The 22,158-nt window shown below is 41.6% G+C and overlaps 1 protein-coding gene and 1 non-coding gene across 6 annotated transcripts in view; one reads left to right on the top strand and one right to left on the bottom strand.

Moving 5' to 3' along the window:
• Positions 1 to 20,945, top strand: part of CCDC149 (coiled-coil domain containing 149) — a 124,646-nt gene extending 103,701 nt beyond the window's left edge. For all 5 annotated transcript variants that reach the window (XM_077136519.1, XM_077136515.1, XM_077136517.1 and 2 more), the window contains one exon: positions 16,095 to 20,945. In XM_077136519.1, coding sequence (XP_076992634.1) covers positions 16,095 to 16,528 — 434 coding nt within the window. In that variant the 3' untranslated portion in view covers positions 16,529 to 20,945. The remainder of the gene's footprint in view (positions 1 to 16,094) is intronic.
• Positions 13,455 to 13,525, bottom strand: TRNAD-GUC (transfer RNA aspartic acid (anticodon GUC)). The gene has a single exon. It is a non-coding gene; the product is annotated as a tRNA-Asp (tRNA).
• Positions 20,946 to 22,158: the final 1,213 nt, after the last annotated feature.

Below are 22,158 nucleotides of genomic sequence, written 5' to 3'. Positions count from 1 at the left end.
AGCCTTTCCGTTTCTGAAAAGAAGGTTGTGGAAATTTGTATTGGGATTATGGTGAATCTGTAAATCCCTTTGGGTAGAATTGATATCTTAACAATATTTAGTCTTCCTCATGAACACAGGATGTCTTTCCATTGATTTAGGTCTTCTTTGAGTTTTTTTTAGCAATGTTTTGTAGTTTTCTGTGTATAAGTCCTTTACATCCTTAGGGAGATTTATTCCTAGATATTTGATTCTTTTAGTTGAGATGTTAAATGGATTTTTTTCTGGATTTCTTCTTTCAGTTGTTCATTACTGATTTTGGGGTGTTTATCTTGTACCCTACCATTGTGCTGAATTCATGTATTAGCTCTAGGAGCTTTGTTGTGGATTTTCTTTTAGGATTTTCTATATATAGAATCATGTCATCTGCAAATAGGGAAAGTTTTACTTCTTCCTTTCCTATTCAGAAGCCTTTAATTTCTTTTTTCCTTTTTTTTTTTTTTTTTTTTTTTTTGCCTAATTGCTCTGGCTAGAACTTCCAGTGCAATGTTAAATAACACTGGTGATTGTAAGAATTTTGGTTCTTGATCTTGGAGAGCTTTCAATTTTTTAGCATTAAGTATGGTATTAGCTGTGGGTTTTTAATGCATCCTCTTTATTATGCTGAGAAAGTGAGAAAGGTTCCTTTTATCCATAGTGATCTAAGTGTTTTTATCAAGAAGGGGTACTGAGTTTTGTCAGATGACTCTGTGTGTGTGTGTGTGTGTGTGTGTCAATTGAGATGAGCATGTGGTTTTCTTCCATTACTCTGTTAATGTGGTGTATTACATTATTGATTTTATTTTGAAGCAACCTTGTATACCAGGGTTAAATCCCCCTTGATCATGGTATAGAATTCTTAATCCTCTATTGGATTTGGTTTGCTAGTATTTTCTTGAGGACTTTTGCATCTATATTCATAAGACATATTGATCTGTAACCCTCTTTTTTTTTTTTTTTTTTTTTTGATGGCATATTTATCTGGTTTTGTGTTCTGGTTTGCTAGCTGCCAGAATGCAACATACCAGAAATGGAATGGCTTTTAAAAAGGGGAATTTAATAAGTTGGTAGTTTACAGTTCTAAGGCCAAGAGAATGTCCCAATTAAAACAAGTCTATAGAAATGTCCAATCAAAGGCATCCAGGGAAAGATACCTTGGTTCAAGAAGGCCGACGAAGTTCAGGGTTTCTCTCACAAGTGAGAAGGCACATGGTGAACACAGTCACAGTTTTTCTCTCAGCTGGAAGGGCACATGGCAAGCAAGTCATCATCTGCTAGCTTTTTCTTCTGTTTTCCTATTTCATGAAGCTTCCTGGGAGGTGTTTTCCTTCTTCATCTCCAAAGCGCTGGCTGATGGACAATCTTCTTCATGGTGCTGCAGCATTCTCTGCTCTCTCTGAATCTCCTTCATTCTCCAAAATGTTTCCTCTTTTATAGGACTCCAGAAACTTATCAAGACCCACCCAAATGGGTGGAAACATGTCGCTACCTAATCCAGTTTAACAACCACTCTTGATTAAATTACATCTCCAGGGAGATGATCTGATTACAGTTTCAAACATACAGTGTTGAATAGGGATTAGAAACGGCTGCCTTTACAAAATGGGATTAGGATTAAAACATGGCTTTTCTAGGGGACATACATCTTTTCAAATCAGCACACTTTGGTATGAGGGTAATGTTGGCATCATAGAACGAATTAGGAATGTCTCCTCCTCTTCAATTCTTTGGAAGAGTTTGAACAGGATTGGTGTTAATTCTTCTTGGAATGTTTGGTTACAGTACCCTGTGAAGCCATCTGGTCCTGGGGTTCTCTCTGCTAGGAGGTTTTTATTACCCTTTCAATCTCCAGTAGTTCTTTGTTTGTTGAGATCTTCTGTTTCTTCTTGACTCAGTGAGAAGGTAATTTGTGTGTTTCTAAGAATTTATCTTTTTTATCTAGGTTATCTAATTTGTTAGTATCCTCTTATAATCCCACTGAGTCAGTGGGTTCAGTAGTAATGCTCTCCTTTTCATGTCTGATTTTAGTTATCTATAGCCTCTCTTTTGTCTTCAACAGTCTAGTTAAAGATTTTTCAATTTAATTGATATTTTCAAAGAACCAACTTTTGGGTTTTTCATTCTCTTTATTGTTTTTTATTCTCTGTTTCATTTATATCCATTCCAATCTTCGTTATTTCGTTCCTTCTGCTCATTTTGGGTTTAGTTTGCATTTCTTTTTCTTGTTCTTCCAGTTTTGAGGTTAGTCTCTGATTTGAAATCTTTCGTCTTTTTTTCATGTAAGTATTGAGAGCTATAAATTTCCCTTTCAACACTGCTTTCAATGCATTCTATAAGCTTTGGTATGTAATATTTTCATTTTATTGGCTCATGATATTTTCTAATTTCCCTTGTGATTTTTCTTTAACCCATTTGTTGTTTAAATGCACAGTGTTTAATTTCCGCATCTTGGTGAATTTTGCATTTACCCCTCTGCTGTTGATTTCTAGCTTCGTTCCAATATGGTCAGAAAAGATGCATTGTACAATTTCAATATTTTTTAATTTGTTGAGACTTATTTTGTGATCTAAGATATGGCATATCCTCTAAAATGATCCACATGTTCTTTAGAAGAATATGTACTCCGTTGTTATTAGATTAAGTGTTTTATATATTTCTGTTTAAGTTAGTTGATTTAGAGTATCATTCAGATCTTGTATTTCTTTATTGATCTTCTGTCTAAATGTTCTATCCATATTGAGAGTGGTTTATTAAAATCTCCTACAATTAATATACAACCATCTATTTCTCCCTTCAGATGTCAATATTTGTTTCATATATTTTGAGGCCTTGCTATTCGGTTCATATATATTTATAATGTTACGTTTTCTTGTTCGGTTGATTCCTTTGTGAGTATATAAAGACCATTTTGTCCCTCATGACAGTGTTTGACTTAAAATTTGTTTAGTGTAGCTACTCAGGCTTTCTTTTGGTTACTATTTTTGTGGTATTTTTTTCCCATTTATTCACTTTCAACCTACTTATATCTTTGAATTTCAGTGAGTTTCTTGTAAACACCATATGCTTCTTATCCATTCTTCCAATCTCTGCCATGTGATTGGAAAATTTAATCCATTTACATTTAAAGTTACTACTGATACTGCTGAACCTTCTTCCATTTCTTAAATCTTTTTTATCTCTCAATTCTTCCATTAATGTGTATTTTCATATTTATTTGATTTTTTTGTATTTTACTATTTGAGTCCCTACTCATTTATGTATGATATGTTTTTCAAAAACTTTCTTGTGGTTACTATAGGGTTAAAATTTAACATCCTAAATATATAACAATCATATATGATTTTATGCCAACTTAATTTCACTAGCATGCACATACAGTGTTCCTCCATCTCACCATCTTTATTTGTACTTGTTACAACTATATCTTTGTACATTGTATGTCCAAAACCATAAATTTATCATTATTTTTTATGCATTTGCATAAAATACATAAAAAGTACATAAAAAGTAATGCAAATGTATAAAAAGCACTTCTGACTGGAAACATTTCTCCTTCCTGTAATGCATATATTGGTGTGCTAGATGGTGTCCCAGAGGTGTCTTGGGCTATTTTTGCCTTTAGTATTTCTTTTTTCACTTTCAGCTCCTCAACTTGACTCATTTCAATTGTCTTGTCTTTTAGTATGCTGATTCTTTCTTCCTTTGTTGAAACTTTCCTGGGAATTTTTCATTTCAGTTATTGTCATCTCCAATGCCAATATTTCTGGTTCCTTTTAAAAATTTCAGTCTCTATTAATATTCTCATATTGTTCATTCATAGTTTTCCAGATAGCCTTTAGTTCTTTCTGTGAATTTTACTTCATCTCCTTGAGTTTATTGAAGTTTTGTTTATCTTTTTTGTAATTATCCAGTATGTCCAAAATCTTGTCTTCTTCTTTGATGTGTTCTGGATTTTTATTGTCTTCCTTTGGATGGGCCATCATTTCCTGTTTCTTTGTCTTGCAAGCTTTTGTTGCTCACTATACATTAACATTTTTAAGTTTTACCTCTGGGATTTATTCCCAGAGATATCTGTTTCTTGAGTTTGTAAACAGCTGGTGATATAACAGATATTTCTTTGAGTGTCAGGAACTAGCAAAACCAAGCAAGCCTAAGCAAAAAAATGCTTTTCACCATCTTTGCAAATTGGCTTTGCATTGACTGGTGCTTTCGGACAGCGTTCAGCCCTCCACTCAGGAAGGTCATCTCAAGGTAAATGCAAAGTAACGTGTCCTCTCTTGTCTTTTCTGGCCTTGTGTCTTTTCCTGGACTTGTGCTTGCTTCTAGCTCTAGAAGTTTCCCCATTTACTGGAGTTTGAATGCCTCCTCTACTTTCCAGGAAACAGACCTTCACACTTTCAGGGGTATTGCACTACAGATCTTAAAGCAAGTAAGCCTTTGCCTTAATTGTTTCTTACACTGCTTTCCTTGTTTCACGCTGGTTTTGCCTAGCGTGAAATTTGCCTAGCATGAAATTTGCCTAGGTAAATTCTGGGAGTAGAGGAGTCTCCTCAAATCATTCTTTCCCAGCTAGGACAAGCCCAGGGACCCACAAAGGCAGTGCAGTCTGGCTCCAAACTACCCTCTGGAAGGGATGAGGGAGGGGCCAGAAAGGGTGCCAGGACTTCTTCCAGGGCTCCCCAGAGCTGTGCTTTCTTGACTTGGCCCCTCCCCAGCAGAGGTGGCCTTTCAGTTGTCCTCTGCAGCTCTGAAGAAGCAGACTACCTTTTAGTCTCCCCTACCACCTACTCCAAGGTGGGTTAGAACAATGGCCACCCTGAGAGCCAGGCCCCCAGTAATCGGAAATAGCTAATCAGAAGCTGTGATAGTGGCATCCAGGGGTGAAAGTCTCCCTGGCATTATGGGAAATGACTCCCAGGGCTGAGTCTGGCCCTGGTACTGTGGGATCAACAATGCCATTCTGACCAAAAATGGGGAAAAGAAGTGTAACAAATAAGGTATCAGTGATTGAGAGAGTTCAAGTAAAGTCAAGAGGCTATTCTGGAGGCTACTATTATGCAAGCTTCAGTTAGACATTTCTACTTACCTACCATAACTTGCCAAATCCAACCAAAACCATTCCAGCTTGAAGAACTCCTACATCATTATATAAGATTCTGCAAAGGTTCCATGCAGTAGGGTAACTTTCCAGAAACCTACAGCCTCCAGATGGGTCCCTAGACCAGATAAGTCCTGAAATGCAGAGGGCCCAGCCTCTCCAAAATATCTGGTTCCATCTCCCTATCCCATATTATCGACAGCCTCTTCCAACATGAAAAAGTTAAAATGGGCATAGCCCAAATACCCTTAAAGAGTGGGAGAAAGATCAAAGGTGATAGTCGAGTTATATAGAGAAGGTAGGGTTTAACAAATGAATATGATTGCTAAATCATTTTATTGATATTTCTTTTAGTCTCCAATATCTTAGAGCAGCTAGAAGTAAAAACCTAAAATTGTGGAACTGTAACCCGTATCAAACTCTGAAATATTTGCTACAACTGATTGTTGGAATGCGCTTTGAAATTTATTGCTTTTTTGTATATATGTTATTTTTCACACACAAAAAAACAAAATTAAAAAAAATGAAGTGAGCTAAGGTCATACAGATCTGCGTTGTCAAATAGAGAGTTTTATTTGTTCACTGGAAAAAAAAACAAAACCTGGGACCTATATTTTTGTCTTGTCTAGGAAAATAAATTAGTACTGCCTTACTAAGCCATTACTATGACCCTTTTAACAAAACAATGTTTTAAAATTAAAAAAAAAAAAGCCATAATAACCAATTGTCCTGTGCCCATCTGGATCTTGGGGAAGTGGATTTCTGTGTCCCTTTCTGGCATCAGCAAACTACATCAGAGGCCAGACCCCACGGCTCCTTGCTGTGAGAGTGAGAAATGGACACATGTAACTACCTCACAGAGAGAGCCATATACTGATACTTACCATAGTCTACCAGCCTCTCTCTTGCCCTCCCTGGATGCTGCACAGTGTCCTACTGGATTCTGAATTTCAAAATAGTCGATTCTGACAGTTCCTGCCCACTTAATTGTTGTTCTGGTGGAGAGACTGACTCCTGGTGCCCCCTACTCTGCCATCTTCCCACAGTTACTCCTGAATCCTGAGTCTTAAGCTGCTAAGTTTTTAGGTAATTTCTTCCACACCAGTATGTAACTAATGCACCCAGCATGTGTAGATTAGGGTTCTTTTCACTGAGTATCTACATTTCTTCTCTCTCTTCTCTTGCTCAGACTCATGCCTTCCACCCTCACCTCCATACCAATGTGCTCAAAATAGCTTTCCCCCTCTGGGTCCCATCTGCAGGGTTACTGTCCAATTTACATTTTGCAGAGCCTGCTGGACTTAAGCACATGGATATTCTATGAACATCTCCAGAATCCTATCATCAGTCCTGCCTGCTCCCTCCCTTTCATCACCCTTTTATCTACCCAGGCTTGAAATCTTAAGAGTCAGTGACCACTTTTCACTTTCCCTCCCCATCCACATTTGATCTGTAGCCAAACGCTTTCTTCAGAGCTTCTCTCACCTTCATTCCCACCACCTCTGGCTTGGTTCAAGCCCTTTTACCTCCTCAGCAGGGCTCTCACCTCCTGGTTACTTTCCTTGCTTCATTCCCTCTTGGTCCTGAGCTGGAGGTGGAGCTTCTGGAACACTATGGCTTCCAGCTGTCTTCAACTTAAAATCTCAACTCCACAGCTGGCCTAGCCTACCTTTCTAGCCTAATGATTATTTGACACAAAAATCTGTGCTTTTACCAGCACAGCAACTATATCAGTTAACTCTGTTATTGTGTAACAGATCACCCCAAAACTTAGAAGTTAAAGCAACAATTATGTATTATTTATCACAAGTCTTCAGGTCAAGCAGGCAGTTCTACTCATCTGAGCTGGGCTCACCAGCGCTCACGAGTGCATCTGTGTAGCTATGTCGTAAGGCCTGTTCAAATCACTCACTGTAGCTCATGGAGTGGTAAGTATAGGAGCCAGGATGTTCTGGGATTCCAACAGAAAGGTTCCCCAAGCACATGCAGGGATAATTCCTAGTGAGAGCCCCTTACTTTAGTGAGTTCCATATTGGCCAGAAAGCAAGTCTCTTGCCCGCCAGCCAGCTTGTGAGTGTTTACAGGACTGGTCTATAGCATCCCACGGCCCACTGTGCAATTGGGACGTGGCTTAGCTGGTGGTCATCCCATGGCAACATCCAGTGTCCACATGGAGATTTGAATCCTTTCTGCGCCAGCCCTGTGTCTGCTCCAGGGCTTGCTGAGCCTCAGGTTGGGCCTGGCTCTTTGAACCCAGTTGGAGCATGAGCCTGCGTGATTATCACAAGGGCCGTGTAAGGAATGGCCTGATTCAAAATGATGGCTTCCAGAGTCCCATCCTTAGCTCCCGTTGTTCCAGCCCTGTCCCCTTTCTTCGCCAGCATGGGATGGGAACAAGGAAGTATTTATGTGGTGGCTGTCAGCGGCTGCGATGGCCTCATCACCATTGCAGCTCTGATTAATTCCAACTGAAAGCAGCTCACACTCAGGAGGACAGAGCCCATCAGAGACCAGCTAACAAAGGATGACAAATGTCTCCTTCAGGCCAAGACAGGCCAAAGCACATTTTGGGGGGACAAGCAGTCTTTTCTATAAAAATCTGTTCATCTTGTAGAGAAAATATTTTTTTGTCCTTCTGCACTATTTGTTCCGTAATGCGTTTATATCAGCCAATTGCCTCATTATTCATATTAGCATGTGCATTGTTATTAATAATAACTATTAATGAGGCTAATTCTCTGTTTGTTAAAACAGCCCAGAAACATTACTATTATTCATAATAATACTTTCTGACTGTTGGCTAGTTCAGAAATCTTTCCTTTGTGAAAATGGCAATGATATGTGTTTCTTTTCAAAGGAAAAGGAAAACTTCCACGGCTTGAGTTAGTTTGCCATTCTAGAATCAGAATTAAAGGAAGATTTTCCTCCCGGAGCAAGTATCCAGATATCCTAGTTAAAAAGCACAATTCTGGCATTTTTCAGTAACTTTGTCTCCGATACTGCTTGAGTATACCTTTTGGATATTTCTTGCATAAACAAAAGGGGTGACTGGGTTGGTAAATCCTGCTATTTTCCCACAATCCAATCCCAGAGACTTGACCCTAATATCTTTATAGTCCTGAGACTTTGCCTTAGGACCCGAGCCTTCCTTGGAAAAAGTTAAATCCTTGACTGGACTGAACAACAGAATTATAGTCTGTTCATCTCCATACTGTAGCCACATTTTGACCCTATAATGATGACAGCAGTGCCTCCCTCCCACCTTCCCCCCTGCCAAAAGTTCTCCCTTGTAATCTCAGAGGTTTGCTACTTAAAAAGATTCATACATTTGGACATGAGTGGAATGTTATCTAAAGAAATGGCACAAGGCAAAGTTACAGCGACAAAAGGCCCCGGTGTAATTTAAACTACTCTCTCTTGGATGTAAATTAAGGCACAGAAGATTAACCTGACCCAAAGTAAAACCACACCTCAAACGGTTTAGGGGTTAGGTTGTTATGGGGAAGGTTAATTAATTTTTCCAGGGCACCCGAATATACTATTAAGAGTCCTGGAAGAAGTCATTTCATAAGAATAATTTCTAGAAGGAGTTTATTCATCTCACGTTAGTGAAAAATTTAGCTGCAGAAAAGACCGTGATTTATTCCTTTTGAATAAAATTCCCCGCACTAAGCAGGAAACTTGCTCATTCTGACTCCCATCACTATTTCCCATGACCCCCATAGAGCCACTGTAAAAATTTTCATTTGATTGTATTAAAAGTATGTGATTGCTTCCCTGAGCTACCTTAGTTCTAGCTAAATATTGGTGCAAGTTAGAAATCTCTTTTTTTTTTTTCATGCCATTTTAAGAATTTTGGGAGTAGGGACCCAAGTACAACCTGAAATGAATACCATAAATTCAAGGACTTCTTTCATATATTAATGCATTGAATATATTAATACATTCACTAATCCATGTGTAGTCATGTATGTTTGTGTACTTGAACATTTAATACCCCCCACTATAGAACACTGGCAAGCATTTTTTAACAATTAACAGGGAGGTACCATTTCACACCCACAAGAATGTCTATACTGAAAAAAACGGAAAATAGCTAGTGTTGCTGAGGATGTGGCGAAATTGGAACCCTCATACATTGCTGGCAGCACTGTAAAATGGTATGGTCTCTGTGGAAAACAGCGTGCAGTTTCTCAAAAAGTTAAACATAGAAAAAAAAAAGTTAAACATAGAATTGCCATATGACCCGGCAGTTCCATCCGTAGGTATATACCCCAAAGAATTGAAAGCAGGTATTCAAACAATTAAATGTATGCCCAACTTCATAGGAGCACTATTCACAATAGCCAAAGGTTGAACTAGCCCAGTGTCCATCAGTGAGTGACTGGATAAACAAATTGTGATATAAACACACAACAGAATATTCTTAAGCCATAAAAAGGAGTGAAGTAATGATACATGCTAGAATGTAGATGAACCTTGAAAACATTATGCTAAGTGAAAGAATGCAAACACGAAAGGTCACATAGTGTATGATTTTATCTATGTGAAATATTCAGAATATGTAAATCCATCAAGACTGAAGAGATTGGTGGCTGCCAGTGGCAGTGAGGCGGCTGGGGGGGGGGGGTAGGGAGCAACTGCCTTAGTGAGTGGGGGTTTCCTTTTGAGGTGATGAAAATGTTTTGGAACCTGATAGAGTTGGTGGTTGTACAAACATTGTGAATGTGCTAAATGCCACTGAATTGTTCACTTTAGGATGATTCGTTTTATGTTATGTGACTCTCCTAAATAAAAAAATGTCCTAGTAAATGTGGCCAAATAAATAACCAGGGAAGATTTTATCTTTAAGGGGAATTTAAGTATGTATGTATAAACACAATTTAAGGGTAAAAAAATCCAAAGCACTAAGTTGCCAAGGATGTCCAAACAGCCTGTGGGAACTCAGAGGTTGGGGAGATTGTTTCTGGCTGGATTTAATCAAATAGGCTTCCTGGAGGAGGTGAGAGGTAGAGCTGGCCCTGGGGGCTCCTCAGCTGGTGCTACACTGATAGCTGTGGAGGAATCAACTGCCTGAGCAAAGGCCCTGTGGGGACCGGCTCAGTGTGGCCTGAGCGCAGGGATACAAGGAGAAGCTTTGGGGTATTAGGTAGAAAGGGAGACTGGGGTTAGATCATGGAGTGCCTTGAATGCCAGGTGAAGAGCTTGGGCTTTGTTCCCTGAGGCAGTGGGAGCCTTTGAAGGACTGTCAGCTGGGGAAAGGCATGATCAGATTGGTGCTTCCGGCCCACATGTCAAACTTTAATGTGCACCCAGTCTCCTGGGATCTTACTAAAATGCAGCTCCTGGACCAATAGGTCTGGGTTGCGCCTAGAATCTGCAGGTCTAACAAGCTTCCAGGGGATGCCGCTGCTATGGGTTCAGGGACCCCCTTTGGGTAGCAGAACTTTAGGGAAGATTCCTTTCCTGATAGGTAAACTTAGAACCAGAGATTAGAAAAAAGAAACTTATTAGGAACTAAATAAGGTTTCGCTACGTTACAACATCCCGGTTTTTAATCCTCTATCTTTCCTTCTGGTGCCACACATGGCCCTGGCCTTCCTCTTTCAACCATATTCACACACAGCTCTTTCCATCATACTTACGATATGGTGTCCCCATCGCACGTTATTGTGCTCTCCGTTACTGAAACTTTACAGTCACCTTGTCGAGCATTCTGTCCTCCTTAAGCACCAGAGGCCTTATCGCTACCCTCTCTCTATCTCCTGATAGCCTGTGTTGTCAAATGTGACGCTCAGAGTTTGCTCTATTCAGTCATTTATGCGTTCATGTATTTTACTGTAGACCCAAGGAATGATCTCATTTCCAGGTATGATACTTACTGAAGTTAATGATTGGATTCTTAAGAGTATAAAGCATAAAGTAGATTGGATCAAAAGTCTGTCCCTAGGATTTGTCTATGGTCATCGAAAAGGCCAAAGAAAAAGAAAACTGCTTCCTTTGAATGTGAAAAGCAAATGTGTATGAGAAGAACTAGTGGGGTGAGGTGTGGGAACAGGGGCGAGGTCTACCTCCCACGGTTGGAACCCACAGTCCAGTGGGTTGAAGAGACCCGGGGGATTCTGGGGTGTCTGTGATCTGAACACAAGTGCTGCTGCTTTTTCATTTTGTGCCACCATTCTTTATCTCAGTTGTTTCGTTTCAGTCTTATAGTGTCTGATCTCACTAATGTTTCATTTCTTCTGGGGTTTCTCCAAGTTTTTACCAGGGTTCAGCCATTTTTTTAGTTTCTTAAAATTTGTTGACACTCGATTAGCTAAATCAAGGCTCAAAACCACATGCTGTTATTACTAATAATATTTTTATGCATTGCATTAAAATTAAAATGGATCATGCATATAACAGTATTACATATTGCAGAAGTTCTAAACTGAATTTTAATTCAAACTCTTAAAATTACATCTATTTTTTTAGGTTGTATCTACTTAGATTTATGTGTTTCATAATATATTATTAGATGATCTATTAAATCCTCAGAAATACATGATGTTCTTATTAAGTCAACACATACCTGTCACCTGTCAGGGACTGGGTTTATGAAGTAGCAGGAGTGGTTTTCCCTGGCTTTCTGAATGCTTACCTGCTCATTGGATAAGGTGATGATGTGTGAGTCACATCCGGCTGAACCTTGGGGAAATATGCCCAAGCGATTTATATAGAGAGCCAATAGCATTGTAGGCTGTGCTTAGCGAGGGTCTGCTCTGGGAAGGGAGTGGACAGATGCAAGAAACATTTCTGAGGGATGTAGGCAGTACCTGGCAACTGATGGGTGGGAAAGAGAAATAAACCAATTCAACTTCAAGGTCTTAAGCCCACATGACCATGAAGCAGAACCAAAATGGAAAATGAGGGGGAGGACTATTGAGAGGGGGATTATCTTTAAAAAGTGCCAGCAGATCATCTAGGTGGAGGCTCTGATGGGGAGCTAGGAAGATAGGTCCATAGCTCTGAGAGGGAAGGATCAGGGCTCTAGATAAAGATGTGGGAGGTAAACTCATGGGCAGAAGTTGAGGCCATGTGACAGCCACCAAGTGAGAGAGAGGAGAAAAAGGAGAGAAGGAGATGGCAGATCTTTGCGAAAAGCCACCTGTGAGGGACCAGACAGAGATCTTTGGGTCAAAAAGGAAACTAGGAAGGTATTTGTAGTAGGCTGAATAATGGTCCCCAAAGGTATCAGGTCTTAATCCCTAGAACCTGTTACCTAAAATTGTTACCTTATATGGAAGGAAAGAACTTTGCAGATATGATTAAGTTAAGGGTCTTGAGATAAGAAGATTATCCTGTGGGACCTGAAAGCAATCACATGTATCCTTATAAGAAGGATGCAGAAGAAAATTTAACACACATAGAAGAGGAGAAAGCAAGGTGACCACAGAGACCAGAGGTTGGAGTGATGTGACCACAAGCCAAGGGATTCTGGCAGCCACCAGAAGCTGGAAGAGGTGAGGAATGGATTCTCTCCAGGAGGCTCCCAGGGAGTCTCACCCTGCTGACATCATGGTTTCGGCCCAGGGAAATCCATTTTGGACTTCTGACTTTCAGAACTGTACAGGAATAAATTCATGTTCTTTTAAGTCACCAGATTGCAATAATTTGTTACAGCAGCCAGAGGAAACTAACATTGTGTGCTCACAGAGCCAGACTGGAGGAGAAAAGGAATGCTGTGTTGTTCCAGTAGCCAAGGCAGATGGTGTAAGAGAGGAATCTGGCCAATGGAGCCACGTGCTACAGAGCAGGTGGGGGAGGGACCGAGTGAAGAACAGCGGATCTGGTGATTCAGAGGTCACTGACGGGAAGGAGTCACAGCAGACTGAAGGGCCTAAGTTCTGAATCAGGGTTGGAAATGGAAGCAGTGGATGTAGACCTCTAGGTCTGCAAGCTAGTGATAGGACAGACAAGATGATAATGGGTGGAATAGTTTGGAAGATGCATATCTTTTTTTTTAATATTGGTAATGCAAGCACAGTTAAAAGATGTAAACACAGAAAAGTTTAAAATGAATGCTTTCCTTCACCTTTGCCTCCTGCCATTGACCTTCAGTTTTAGCGCATATCACCAGGAAAACGTTTACATGTGAGCAAATATATCTATACACATAATCCCCTATCGAAGACACTTAGAGTCTTTCCAGGTTTTTGTTGTTGTTGTTGTTTTGTATGCTGTGTGGCAGGGGTCATATTTCATTCTTTTCCATGTGAGTATCATTGCAGTACCATTTGCTGCTTTTTTCTTTGTTTGGTTTTTCGTTTGTTTTTTGTTTGCTTGTTTGTTTTGGAAGTGCCTAGGCCAGGAATTGAACCTGGGTCTCCCACATGACAGGCGAGAATTCTACCACTGAACTACCCTTGCACCCTCTCTTTCCAGGTTTTTGCTATTAAAAACAATAGTGAGGAAGGGTACAAGGGGTAGCTCAGCAGTAGAATTCTCGCCTGCCATGTGGGAGACCGGGTTCAATTACCAGTCCATGCATTTCCCAAAAAAACAAAAAAGCAAAAGCAAGGGAAAAACAAACAAAAAAATTGAGCAAATGGTGCTGCAATAATGGGATATTCACGTGGAAAAATAATGAAATGTGACCCTGCCATATAGCATACACACACAAAAAAACAATAATGACCAGGTTCGGTTTCATGAACCCCAAAAAAACACAATAGTGTGTGTCTAGGTACATATGCCTTGACAAGCTTGTACCGACAGGTAGATTTAATAGTAAAATTATTGGGTGAAAGGGTAAATGCATTTAAGTCTGGAATACGTATTGCCCAGGTGCCCTTTACAAGGGTTGTACTAATTTTTATTCTCTTTACTAATGTACAATTGTGTTCGTTTCCCCATATCCTCAGCAACACTAAGCTTTATCAAACCTAACTTTTGCCAGTCTGATAGATGAGAAACTGCGTCTTATGATTTAGATTTCTCAGAAGAGATATTATGGATCTTTTAACATGCTGTCCGCTTCTACTTCTCTTTTTTCTAATTTTTTTTTTTTTGCTCCTTTTTTTCTGTGACTTGCCTGTTTTCATTCAGCACTTCAGAAATATTTGCACACAGAAATTCTACATGCCATATACTTGGATGAATTCCATGAACTTAATGTTGGGCTGTAAAAGAGTCTGGACAGTATGATTCCTTCTTTAGCTCAAAACCAGGCAAAACTCATCTTTGGTGTTGGAAGTCAGGAGAGTGGTTTCCCTTGGTCAGGAGAGAGTGACTCGGTGGCAGGAGGTGGCGGGGGGCACAGCTATTTGTTGGAGAGTTGATGAGGTTTTGTTTCTTGTCCTGGTTGCAGCTTACAAGGGTGTGTTCACTTTGTGAGAATGCACTGAACTGTATGCTTCTGATTTATGCACTTCTTTCTCTGCTGTACTTCCATTAAAGAAAAAAGAAAAGAAAGGAATTCTTTAAAAATCTTCTCGAATGCTTATAACATGCCAGACACTGGTCCAAGCACTGTGAACAAATGAGATGAGGCTCCTGCTCTCTCATGGACTCACATTCTAGAATAAGGTGAAGATGTGTAAATGCTTAGCACGGTGCCTAGCACAGAAATGCACTGGCTGTAATGATCATTTTGCAGAGGAAAAAACTGAATGGTGCATGCAAAAAACTAAAGGTAAGCATTGAGTGGCTGGAAAGAGATGAATACATGAGAGAACCATGGAGATGAGGCTGCAGAGTTCAGCCAGAGCAGATCAGGAAAAGACCTGAGGAGGGACCTAAATGAAATAAATTGCCATTTATCCTGAAAATGATGAGGTGCCAGCGAAAGGATTTAAGCAGCAAAGTAACATAGTCAGATACTCATGTTCTGAATTCTGGGGAGTTGATGAGGTTTTCCTTTCTACCCTCCTAGGATTTTCCTTCTGAAAGTTACAGCTTTTAGCCTTAAAATACACCTACAGGTATCTGGTGGCAAGCCCAATTACTGGGGGGTTCCACTGTCGTTCCATTCAGGGTACCAGGAAGTGCTCCGAGGAGACCTCCATCCAGGCTGACATCAGCCCAGTTGTGGCTGTCCTGTTCATTTCATCGCTGTGGGGCCTGAGGGCTGAGAAAAATTGGAATCTCAGGAAACTCAGAGCCTGGCATTGACTGCACATGCCCAGGTACTGAGAGCTCGCCCCTTCAAGCTGCTTTCGCAGTTATGCAGAGCATCCCTTGCTTATTAGGTCTTCAGGGGACATCCGAGAATCTCATTTTGTGTGAGAAATGGAGGACAGACAGGCCATGCTGATGGCAAGGCTGGTGAGCAGGAAAACAGGACTAACAGCTGGCACTCGAGGCCCAGGTTCTCTCCCATCCAGTTGTGGCTCTAGAATTTCTATATCTATTAAGGACAACAGTTGAGTGTGGAAGGGAGGACCTGAAGCTGCTTTTGCCGATAGCATTTTATTTGAAATTGAGGAAACCTCAAGTATCTGCATCAAAGAATGGGGTGCTGTTGGAGAGTATGGGGGAGGGCACAGACCCCTCCCCAAACGCTCCCTCTGCTTCCCACCCTGAAGAACCTGAGCCTTTTTTCATTTCTAAAGAGCTCCAGGTCTTCCCTGAGCTGCAGAACCAACAAAACCTTTGTCCTCAATTTAAATATTTTATGGGCACAGGAGCCACCTTTAGCGAGGGAAGCTGGAGATAAGCAGGCCCCTGAAAAGGATGAATTATGAACACAGCCCAAATGCTTCCTTCCCCTCCATTAATAATGCTGTAATCACCAGAGTGCTTGCTGGCTTTTTTCATCTGAGTCCTGTGCTCCCCCTCAGCTCCAGGGCCCCGGCCCAGCCAGGTGGGGCCCCCGAAAAAAGTGTGCACCTTTCTCAGAGGCCTGGTGACAAGCAGGCTGGATGGAAGGTTGGGAGGAGAGGGGAAGCCAGGGCTGACTTCCTGCCAGAGGTCTGACGCTGTCCTCTTCTGTTTGCAGGGGAGGTTCAGAAGCAAGAACAAGATGAAAGTTGTGCCGCCGCTGAGGCGTTGACAGCGCTGGAGGATGCTGGGAAGCCTGCTGTCAACTCCCCGGCAAGTCAGAGCCATGGGAACCAACGCAAGCACTTTCATCCTTCATTACCCCAGTTACCTTCCGAGGGAGAAGAAGTAAACAGGCTTAGAAGGGAAATAATTAAACTGACAAAGGAACCGGCAGCTGCAGAACTGGTAGGGGTCAGAAGAGAGAGTCCTGGAGAAGGTCCGAGCCACGAGATGGGACCATCCCCACTGCACCTGGCCTCCAGAGGAGAACCCCCCACGCCTGGCAAAGACTCCTTGAAGTCCAGCCAGCCAGCGCCCGCAGATTCCACACTGGAAGACGACATAGATGTCCCAGAGGGTGAAGGCACGAGGAGCACCATGAAAACATGAAGGGGAAAGGCTTAGACGTGATGACACGTAAGGGGGACAGTAAGGAATTAAAAATCAGAATGGTATGCAGGAGTTGCGTGCTCCTACAACACCTCCAAGCCTGCAAGTGAGACAAGACTGATCCTGTGTGCAGACTGAATGTTCTGACGATGCCAGTATGGTCTGATTTATTAAACGTAGGTCCTCAAGCTTCTCCATATCATCTCTTTCTGCCAAAGACACACCGCTGTGAACACGGCAAGGCACGGAGATTGTGCCCACCGTACGGCTGGTTTTCGGCATCCGTCTTTCTATCAACATTTGTTTCATTAGAGATAAGATGGTTTTCTATTAGGGTTTAATGTGGTTGATCAAAATTGTGAGATGAGCCTGGAACTGATAGGGTTTTGTGATCCCCTCTTGGTGATGGTTAGGCAGATGGAGAGAAAGGTGGACCTGAGCCTCAGTGGATCCAGAGGGCCCACAGCTGCGTGTCATCAAGACAGTAGGACCTCCCTGCGTGGGTCCCTGCCCTCTGCTGGCGGCACTCTCTGTCACGCTCCGACTGACAGGCGGAAAGGGTTGCTCAGGCAGGCTGAGAAGCTGGGGCTTCTTCTGGTTAGAAACCGACAGCCCCTGTTTGCTGACTACTAAAGTTGAGTTTTCCGACCTGTAATTCTAGAGGATTCGTTGACCTGAAGGGGGCCCCCAGTGTTCTGATTTTTTGTTTCTGAGATGAGAGGCTGGTTCTCTTCTTTCAACCTGTAGCTGCATTTAGGATTTTATGGTCATCTGGGATTGGGAAAGATCACAGCTGCTTCGGGAAACCCAGTTTCCCATACCACCTGAAACCATGAACTTGTTCAACAAAATGTTACAGCTGCCTCCTCTGTGCCAGATATTGGGGTTTTAATGACACAGAGCTAGTGCCCCCTGTAGGGAAGAAAAGCAGGCAAGTTAAAAATAAAAAAAAAAACTTGATTACAGCACCAAAAGGAGACTGACTGGTGGAGCCAAGTTCACGGGGTGGGAAAGAAGGGAATGGTCCACCGTACTTGGTTATTTCTTTGGGGATAAAAATGAGCATTTCTGGTGCTGCAGAAAATGGAAGGATCATCAAATGTAGCCCTCTCTTTGAATGGAGCTCAATTCATTACCCCAGGAAGGCCTGATAAGAGATCTTAAAGCCCAGAATGCCTCTGAGAGCCAGAATCACTCCTTTGAGATACCCTCCTGCAGGAAAAAGAGAGGCTCCCAGGGTGGCTGGGGTAGAAAGTTCTTCCTAAAAATAGGATGTTTATACCAAGCTTTTGGCCCTGGGTGTGAAACCTGCACCGAGGGCCAGCCTGCCCCTTCCCCACACCCTCTCCCCCATGCTTCCCTTCCAGACTTCATCTGGCATCATTCAGCCAGCAGAGTAGAATCCCATCCAGTTTCACTTTCACTCTCTCTGAAGAGGGCAAAGTACAGACAAAAAGCGTCCTGTCCTTTGCCAGTTAGACACTTGGCGGGGGTGGGGGGCATCCAGCAGCTTTCTTCCCACTCACCAGAGGTCGCCCCCATCCAGGAAAATGGGCATCCCAGAGTCATCAGTGTTGCTCTCGTGTAGATGGATTGGCCATGTACCCTTGCCCGCCATGCCCCGATACTCCATTCATCCCTCCTCACTTTCCCCTACTCAGACCCCCCCCCCCCCCCAGCTTCCCCTCGAGGGAGGCGCTGCTGCAGCTGCAGAGCCGACACAGGCTATCAGCCACAGAAATAATTTTCCTGCTGGGCTAGGCTTTTACCACCTGCAAGTGTTCAGCACTGCCACGTACGATGCCAGAGCCACCAAAGGAAACCACAGCCAAATTTAATGAAATAATAATAAAAAGAAAAATCTGTCCCAGCAGAAGCTCTGGTTTTGACCCCCAGTCTGCCAGGTGTACATCTTTAGGGCCCTTCATTGTCTTCTGGGAAGCAGGGTTTATAATAAACTCCAACATGCATTTCATCACAGTCAGGAAAACGGCAGTGAGTCCTAGAGAGTCTGGGGTTTGAGGGGAGGGGGGTGGGAGAGGGGTGAAAACCAGAAGTCAATGTGAGCAATCAGCCTGAGAGGGTCTGGTGTTATTAGACAGAATTAGGGCCAAGGAGTTGATCCTGTTATATGTGTAATAATAACAACATCCAGAACACAGCTGTGACATTGGCCCACCTCTGCAGTCCTGGCCCAACGTGGCCCTTCTGTGGCACCGACATTAAAAAGTTTCAGCAATTACCTATGGCTCTTTTGTCTTTTTAAGAGTCACTGAGAAAGCATGCAGCATTCTCTCCCTTACTACACCAAGTAACCCTGCGTTAGGATACTCACAGCCACAAGTTACACTTAAAGAAACTTAAACAATAGGGAAATGAATTATATTGCTTAACAAAAAACTTCACAGGGCAGTTCCAGAGCTGGTTAATTCAAGAATGCAATCAAGGACTTGAGTTTCCATCTTCCTGCTTTGCCTGCCTCCATAGCCACTATTCATGATAGCAAGATGGCTGCAAGAGCACCGGGCATCACTGCTGTCCCCAAAGGCAGAAGAAAGTTTCTCACCATATGTGTGATTTTAAGAGGAAGAAACCCCATTCCTCTCATATTTCACTGGTCAAAACTGTCACATGTCAATGCCTAAACCAGTCCCTGAGGAGGAGGATGGAAATTATCATGGATTTAGGTTCATCAAGATTCACCCTTTGGATTGAAGAAAGGCTCTTACCCTGAACATACAAAAGGGTGATGGCCAAAGCAAAGTTAGGTTTGGGAAGTATAGAAGAGTTGGGAGTAGATTTGCATGGGCCATCAATGATACCATCTCTGAACCCCACATGCCTGTTTTTGTTTTGTTTTTTAAAAAAGTCAATACTATTACTGATGAATTTGAAGTTGGAAAGAGGAGCAGTTGTTTGTTTGTTAAGAAAAGAGCCATCTCATTTCCCCTCTGTGACTTCTTACCGATCCATCCTATTGTGTAGCTGGAATTTCCTTTGCTTGTTTGCCTAGTCAAGTGTGTTTGTCCTTCCATTATTTTTCCAGCTCAGTTGCCAGCAGATTGCAGAACAGTCTGGAAAAATGAAACTGAGCTGACAGGTCTCTTAATGAAAGCTTGTTTGCACACTCCGCATTTCTTGTGATCACTCAGTACCTGAGAGCTTCTAGGTGAGGATTTTTACATATGTGTGTATGTTGTACTTTCATTAAGGCCCGTGAAGATGGGTTGATTCTTGTAAACCAGACATTTCTCATCCCTAACTCCTTCTCTTTCCAAGCCTCCTCTGCCCACCTTCCTCTCCATTTCCTTATCTCTTCTATGCATCATGCGACTATTCCCCAAAGCTTCTCTAGCTAGAAGGCTCCTGAAGGCATTTAGTTCAATCCCTGCTGGAATCGCCTCTTGTTGGCAACCTTAACTAAGCTAAATTAGTTTTTCCTTCATCCTTCTCTTCTGTGCCCTTGTTCCCAAACACATACCACCATCAGGGATACAGATTTCTAAAAGAATGGTATTAGTCATTCATGTGCTGGAGTGAATTTTTCAATGTATTTTCATCCCACTTCACCATGTGGCATAAAAAGTTTGATCTCCCCTTTAAGGAATTTCAAAGACCAGCTGACTTGGCCGCTGAGATTATCTTCTCTTTTATTCAGTTTTCAGCATGTCTTTGCCCTTCTTGGTTTTTCTGCTCCTCCAAAAAACGGGGTTCTCTTCTACTAACATTGTTTTCCTGCAGACCTGTGGATGGCTTTCTCCCTTCTTTTTGAAAAAAGTCAAGCTTCTCCATTTTATTCTGGAAACCTCCATTTAGAACACTCTTCTTCAATAATTTTGAAAGTACCTTCAGTGGCTCCGGTTAGGATGCCAGAAAGCCAAAGGATTTCCCCAACCCGCTATTTTAATAAATTCCTTTTTTTTCCAGATGCCTTTCTGAACAGAAAATTTGGAGATCAGACATGTAATTGGGAGATCAGTAGTGAATCTAATTAGAAATGAGAAGCAGAAAAAACGAAGACTTGTCTCAATGTTGTGGTTGCTCACACAAAAAAATAAAGTTGATACAGCATGAAGGCAATTTAAAATGATAGATACAGATATGTTGCCTTACCTTCCATATCACTTCTTTACTAAATGAGATTTTTTTTTTTTTGATGCATACTGAAAAGTTTGACTTTCTGGAATCTATGTGAACTCAGGAATATATTTTGGGATCTTAGCCAAGATCAGTGATAGCCTATTAAATTTAAAACAATTGGCTTTTCTTTTTAACAGGCTGCTATTTTGTAGTTTTATTTAAAGAGAGAAGCAACTTCTATTTATTTGCAGACCTTGCTTTATTGGATTCTGTGATCATCGTGTATCATAACTTTATCTTTTTTGTTACCTGAAATAAAAACGTGGTAATTTTCCTGATATAAGATGATTGTCTTGATTATTTGCGTCATTCTCCTCCTCCACCCTTGCCAAGGCCAAGCAGAGGCCAAGTATTGTTTCTAGCATCTTATAGCAACTTATCAGCTGCAATCTGTCACCTAAAATGATTTGATCATAGGGTAGTCATGAAAATTATGGAGAATGTAAAGATTTTATGCATTCAGTCAAAAATTTCAGATCTAAAATCAGTGGGTTTATTTCCTGCAGTCTTTCAAGTTGACCAAAGTGCTGGCTGATTTGCTCTATTTTCTTACATTTTTGGTATTTCTGTATATGTGTACTGAAAAGCCCCACTCAGAAAAAAATTCACTGCAATTCTGAGAAAAAGCTTATCCTAAACATCTAAAGATAGCATTTCTAATTATTGTCTACATTGTGTTTAAACTGTGCAAACTTGAGCATTATTCTCACTTTACCAGCTGTGTCTAGGTAGAGTCATTACATCAAACGCTTCTAATTTTACAAAAAGAAATCAAAACAAGTGTGTGTTTAAGTCCCAGTGACAAATGCAAACCCTGTGAGTCAAACAGGCAAACTGATTAGCAAGCTGGCTGGGAAGTCAAAACAGCAAATATAAGGAGATTAACAAACTAGGTCTGTAAGATGAGAGGAGTAAAAATAGTCTCCAGGGGCCAAGTGGGGTCTCATGGGGGCAGTTTGGTGGCACACAGAAGGTTTTGTATCAAGTTCCAGGTGTCTGCCCTTTCTGGCCCATAATCTTTCCATTACCTTAGGTCCCCTCCCCCCAGTCAGAGTCTTAGAACTGGGATCACAGAGTTGTCTCACCAGGCTCTCACTGGATGCAAAAATCCTTCTTACAAACCTCAGAGATAGTAACCTTTCCTTTACTTGAATCCTTCTAGTTGCATGACACTCGCTACCTTACGAGGTAGCTCATTCCATTGTTAGGTGGCTCTGTTTCTGACCTTAGCCATTGTTATTCATCAGAGCTGACATAGATTAGATCCTTATTAACTGTGCATGCTATGCTATGCCCTACTCCTGAATAACTCTTGATTTAATCCTCAAGACAATCCAATGAACTGATCTTATTGTGTAGATGAGGAAACTCGGGCTCAGAGAGGTTAACAGACTTATTCAGGTCACAGAGCTCATAAGTGGCAGAGCTGGAGTGCAAACAGGCCTTTCTACCTGAGCTCTCAACCACTATGCCATATGCATTCCTTTGCC

The sequence above is a fragment of the Tamandua tetradactyla genome, chromosome 19 (genome assembly GCF_023851605.1).
Source record: "Tamandua tetradactyla isolate mTamTet1 chromosome 19, mTamTet1.pri, whole genome shotgun sequence".
In the NCBI taxonomy this organism is placed as follows: domain Eukaryota; kingdom Metazoa; phylum Chordata; class Mammalia; order Pilosa; family Myrmecophagidae; genus Tamandua; species Tamandua tetradactyla.
Note: the sequence above shows the minus strand (reverse complement) of the source record. Positions and strands in the feature narration are given on the sequence as shown.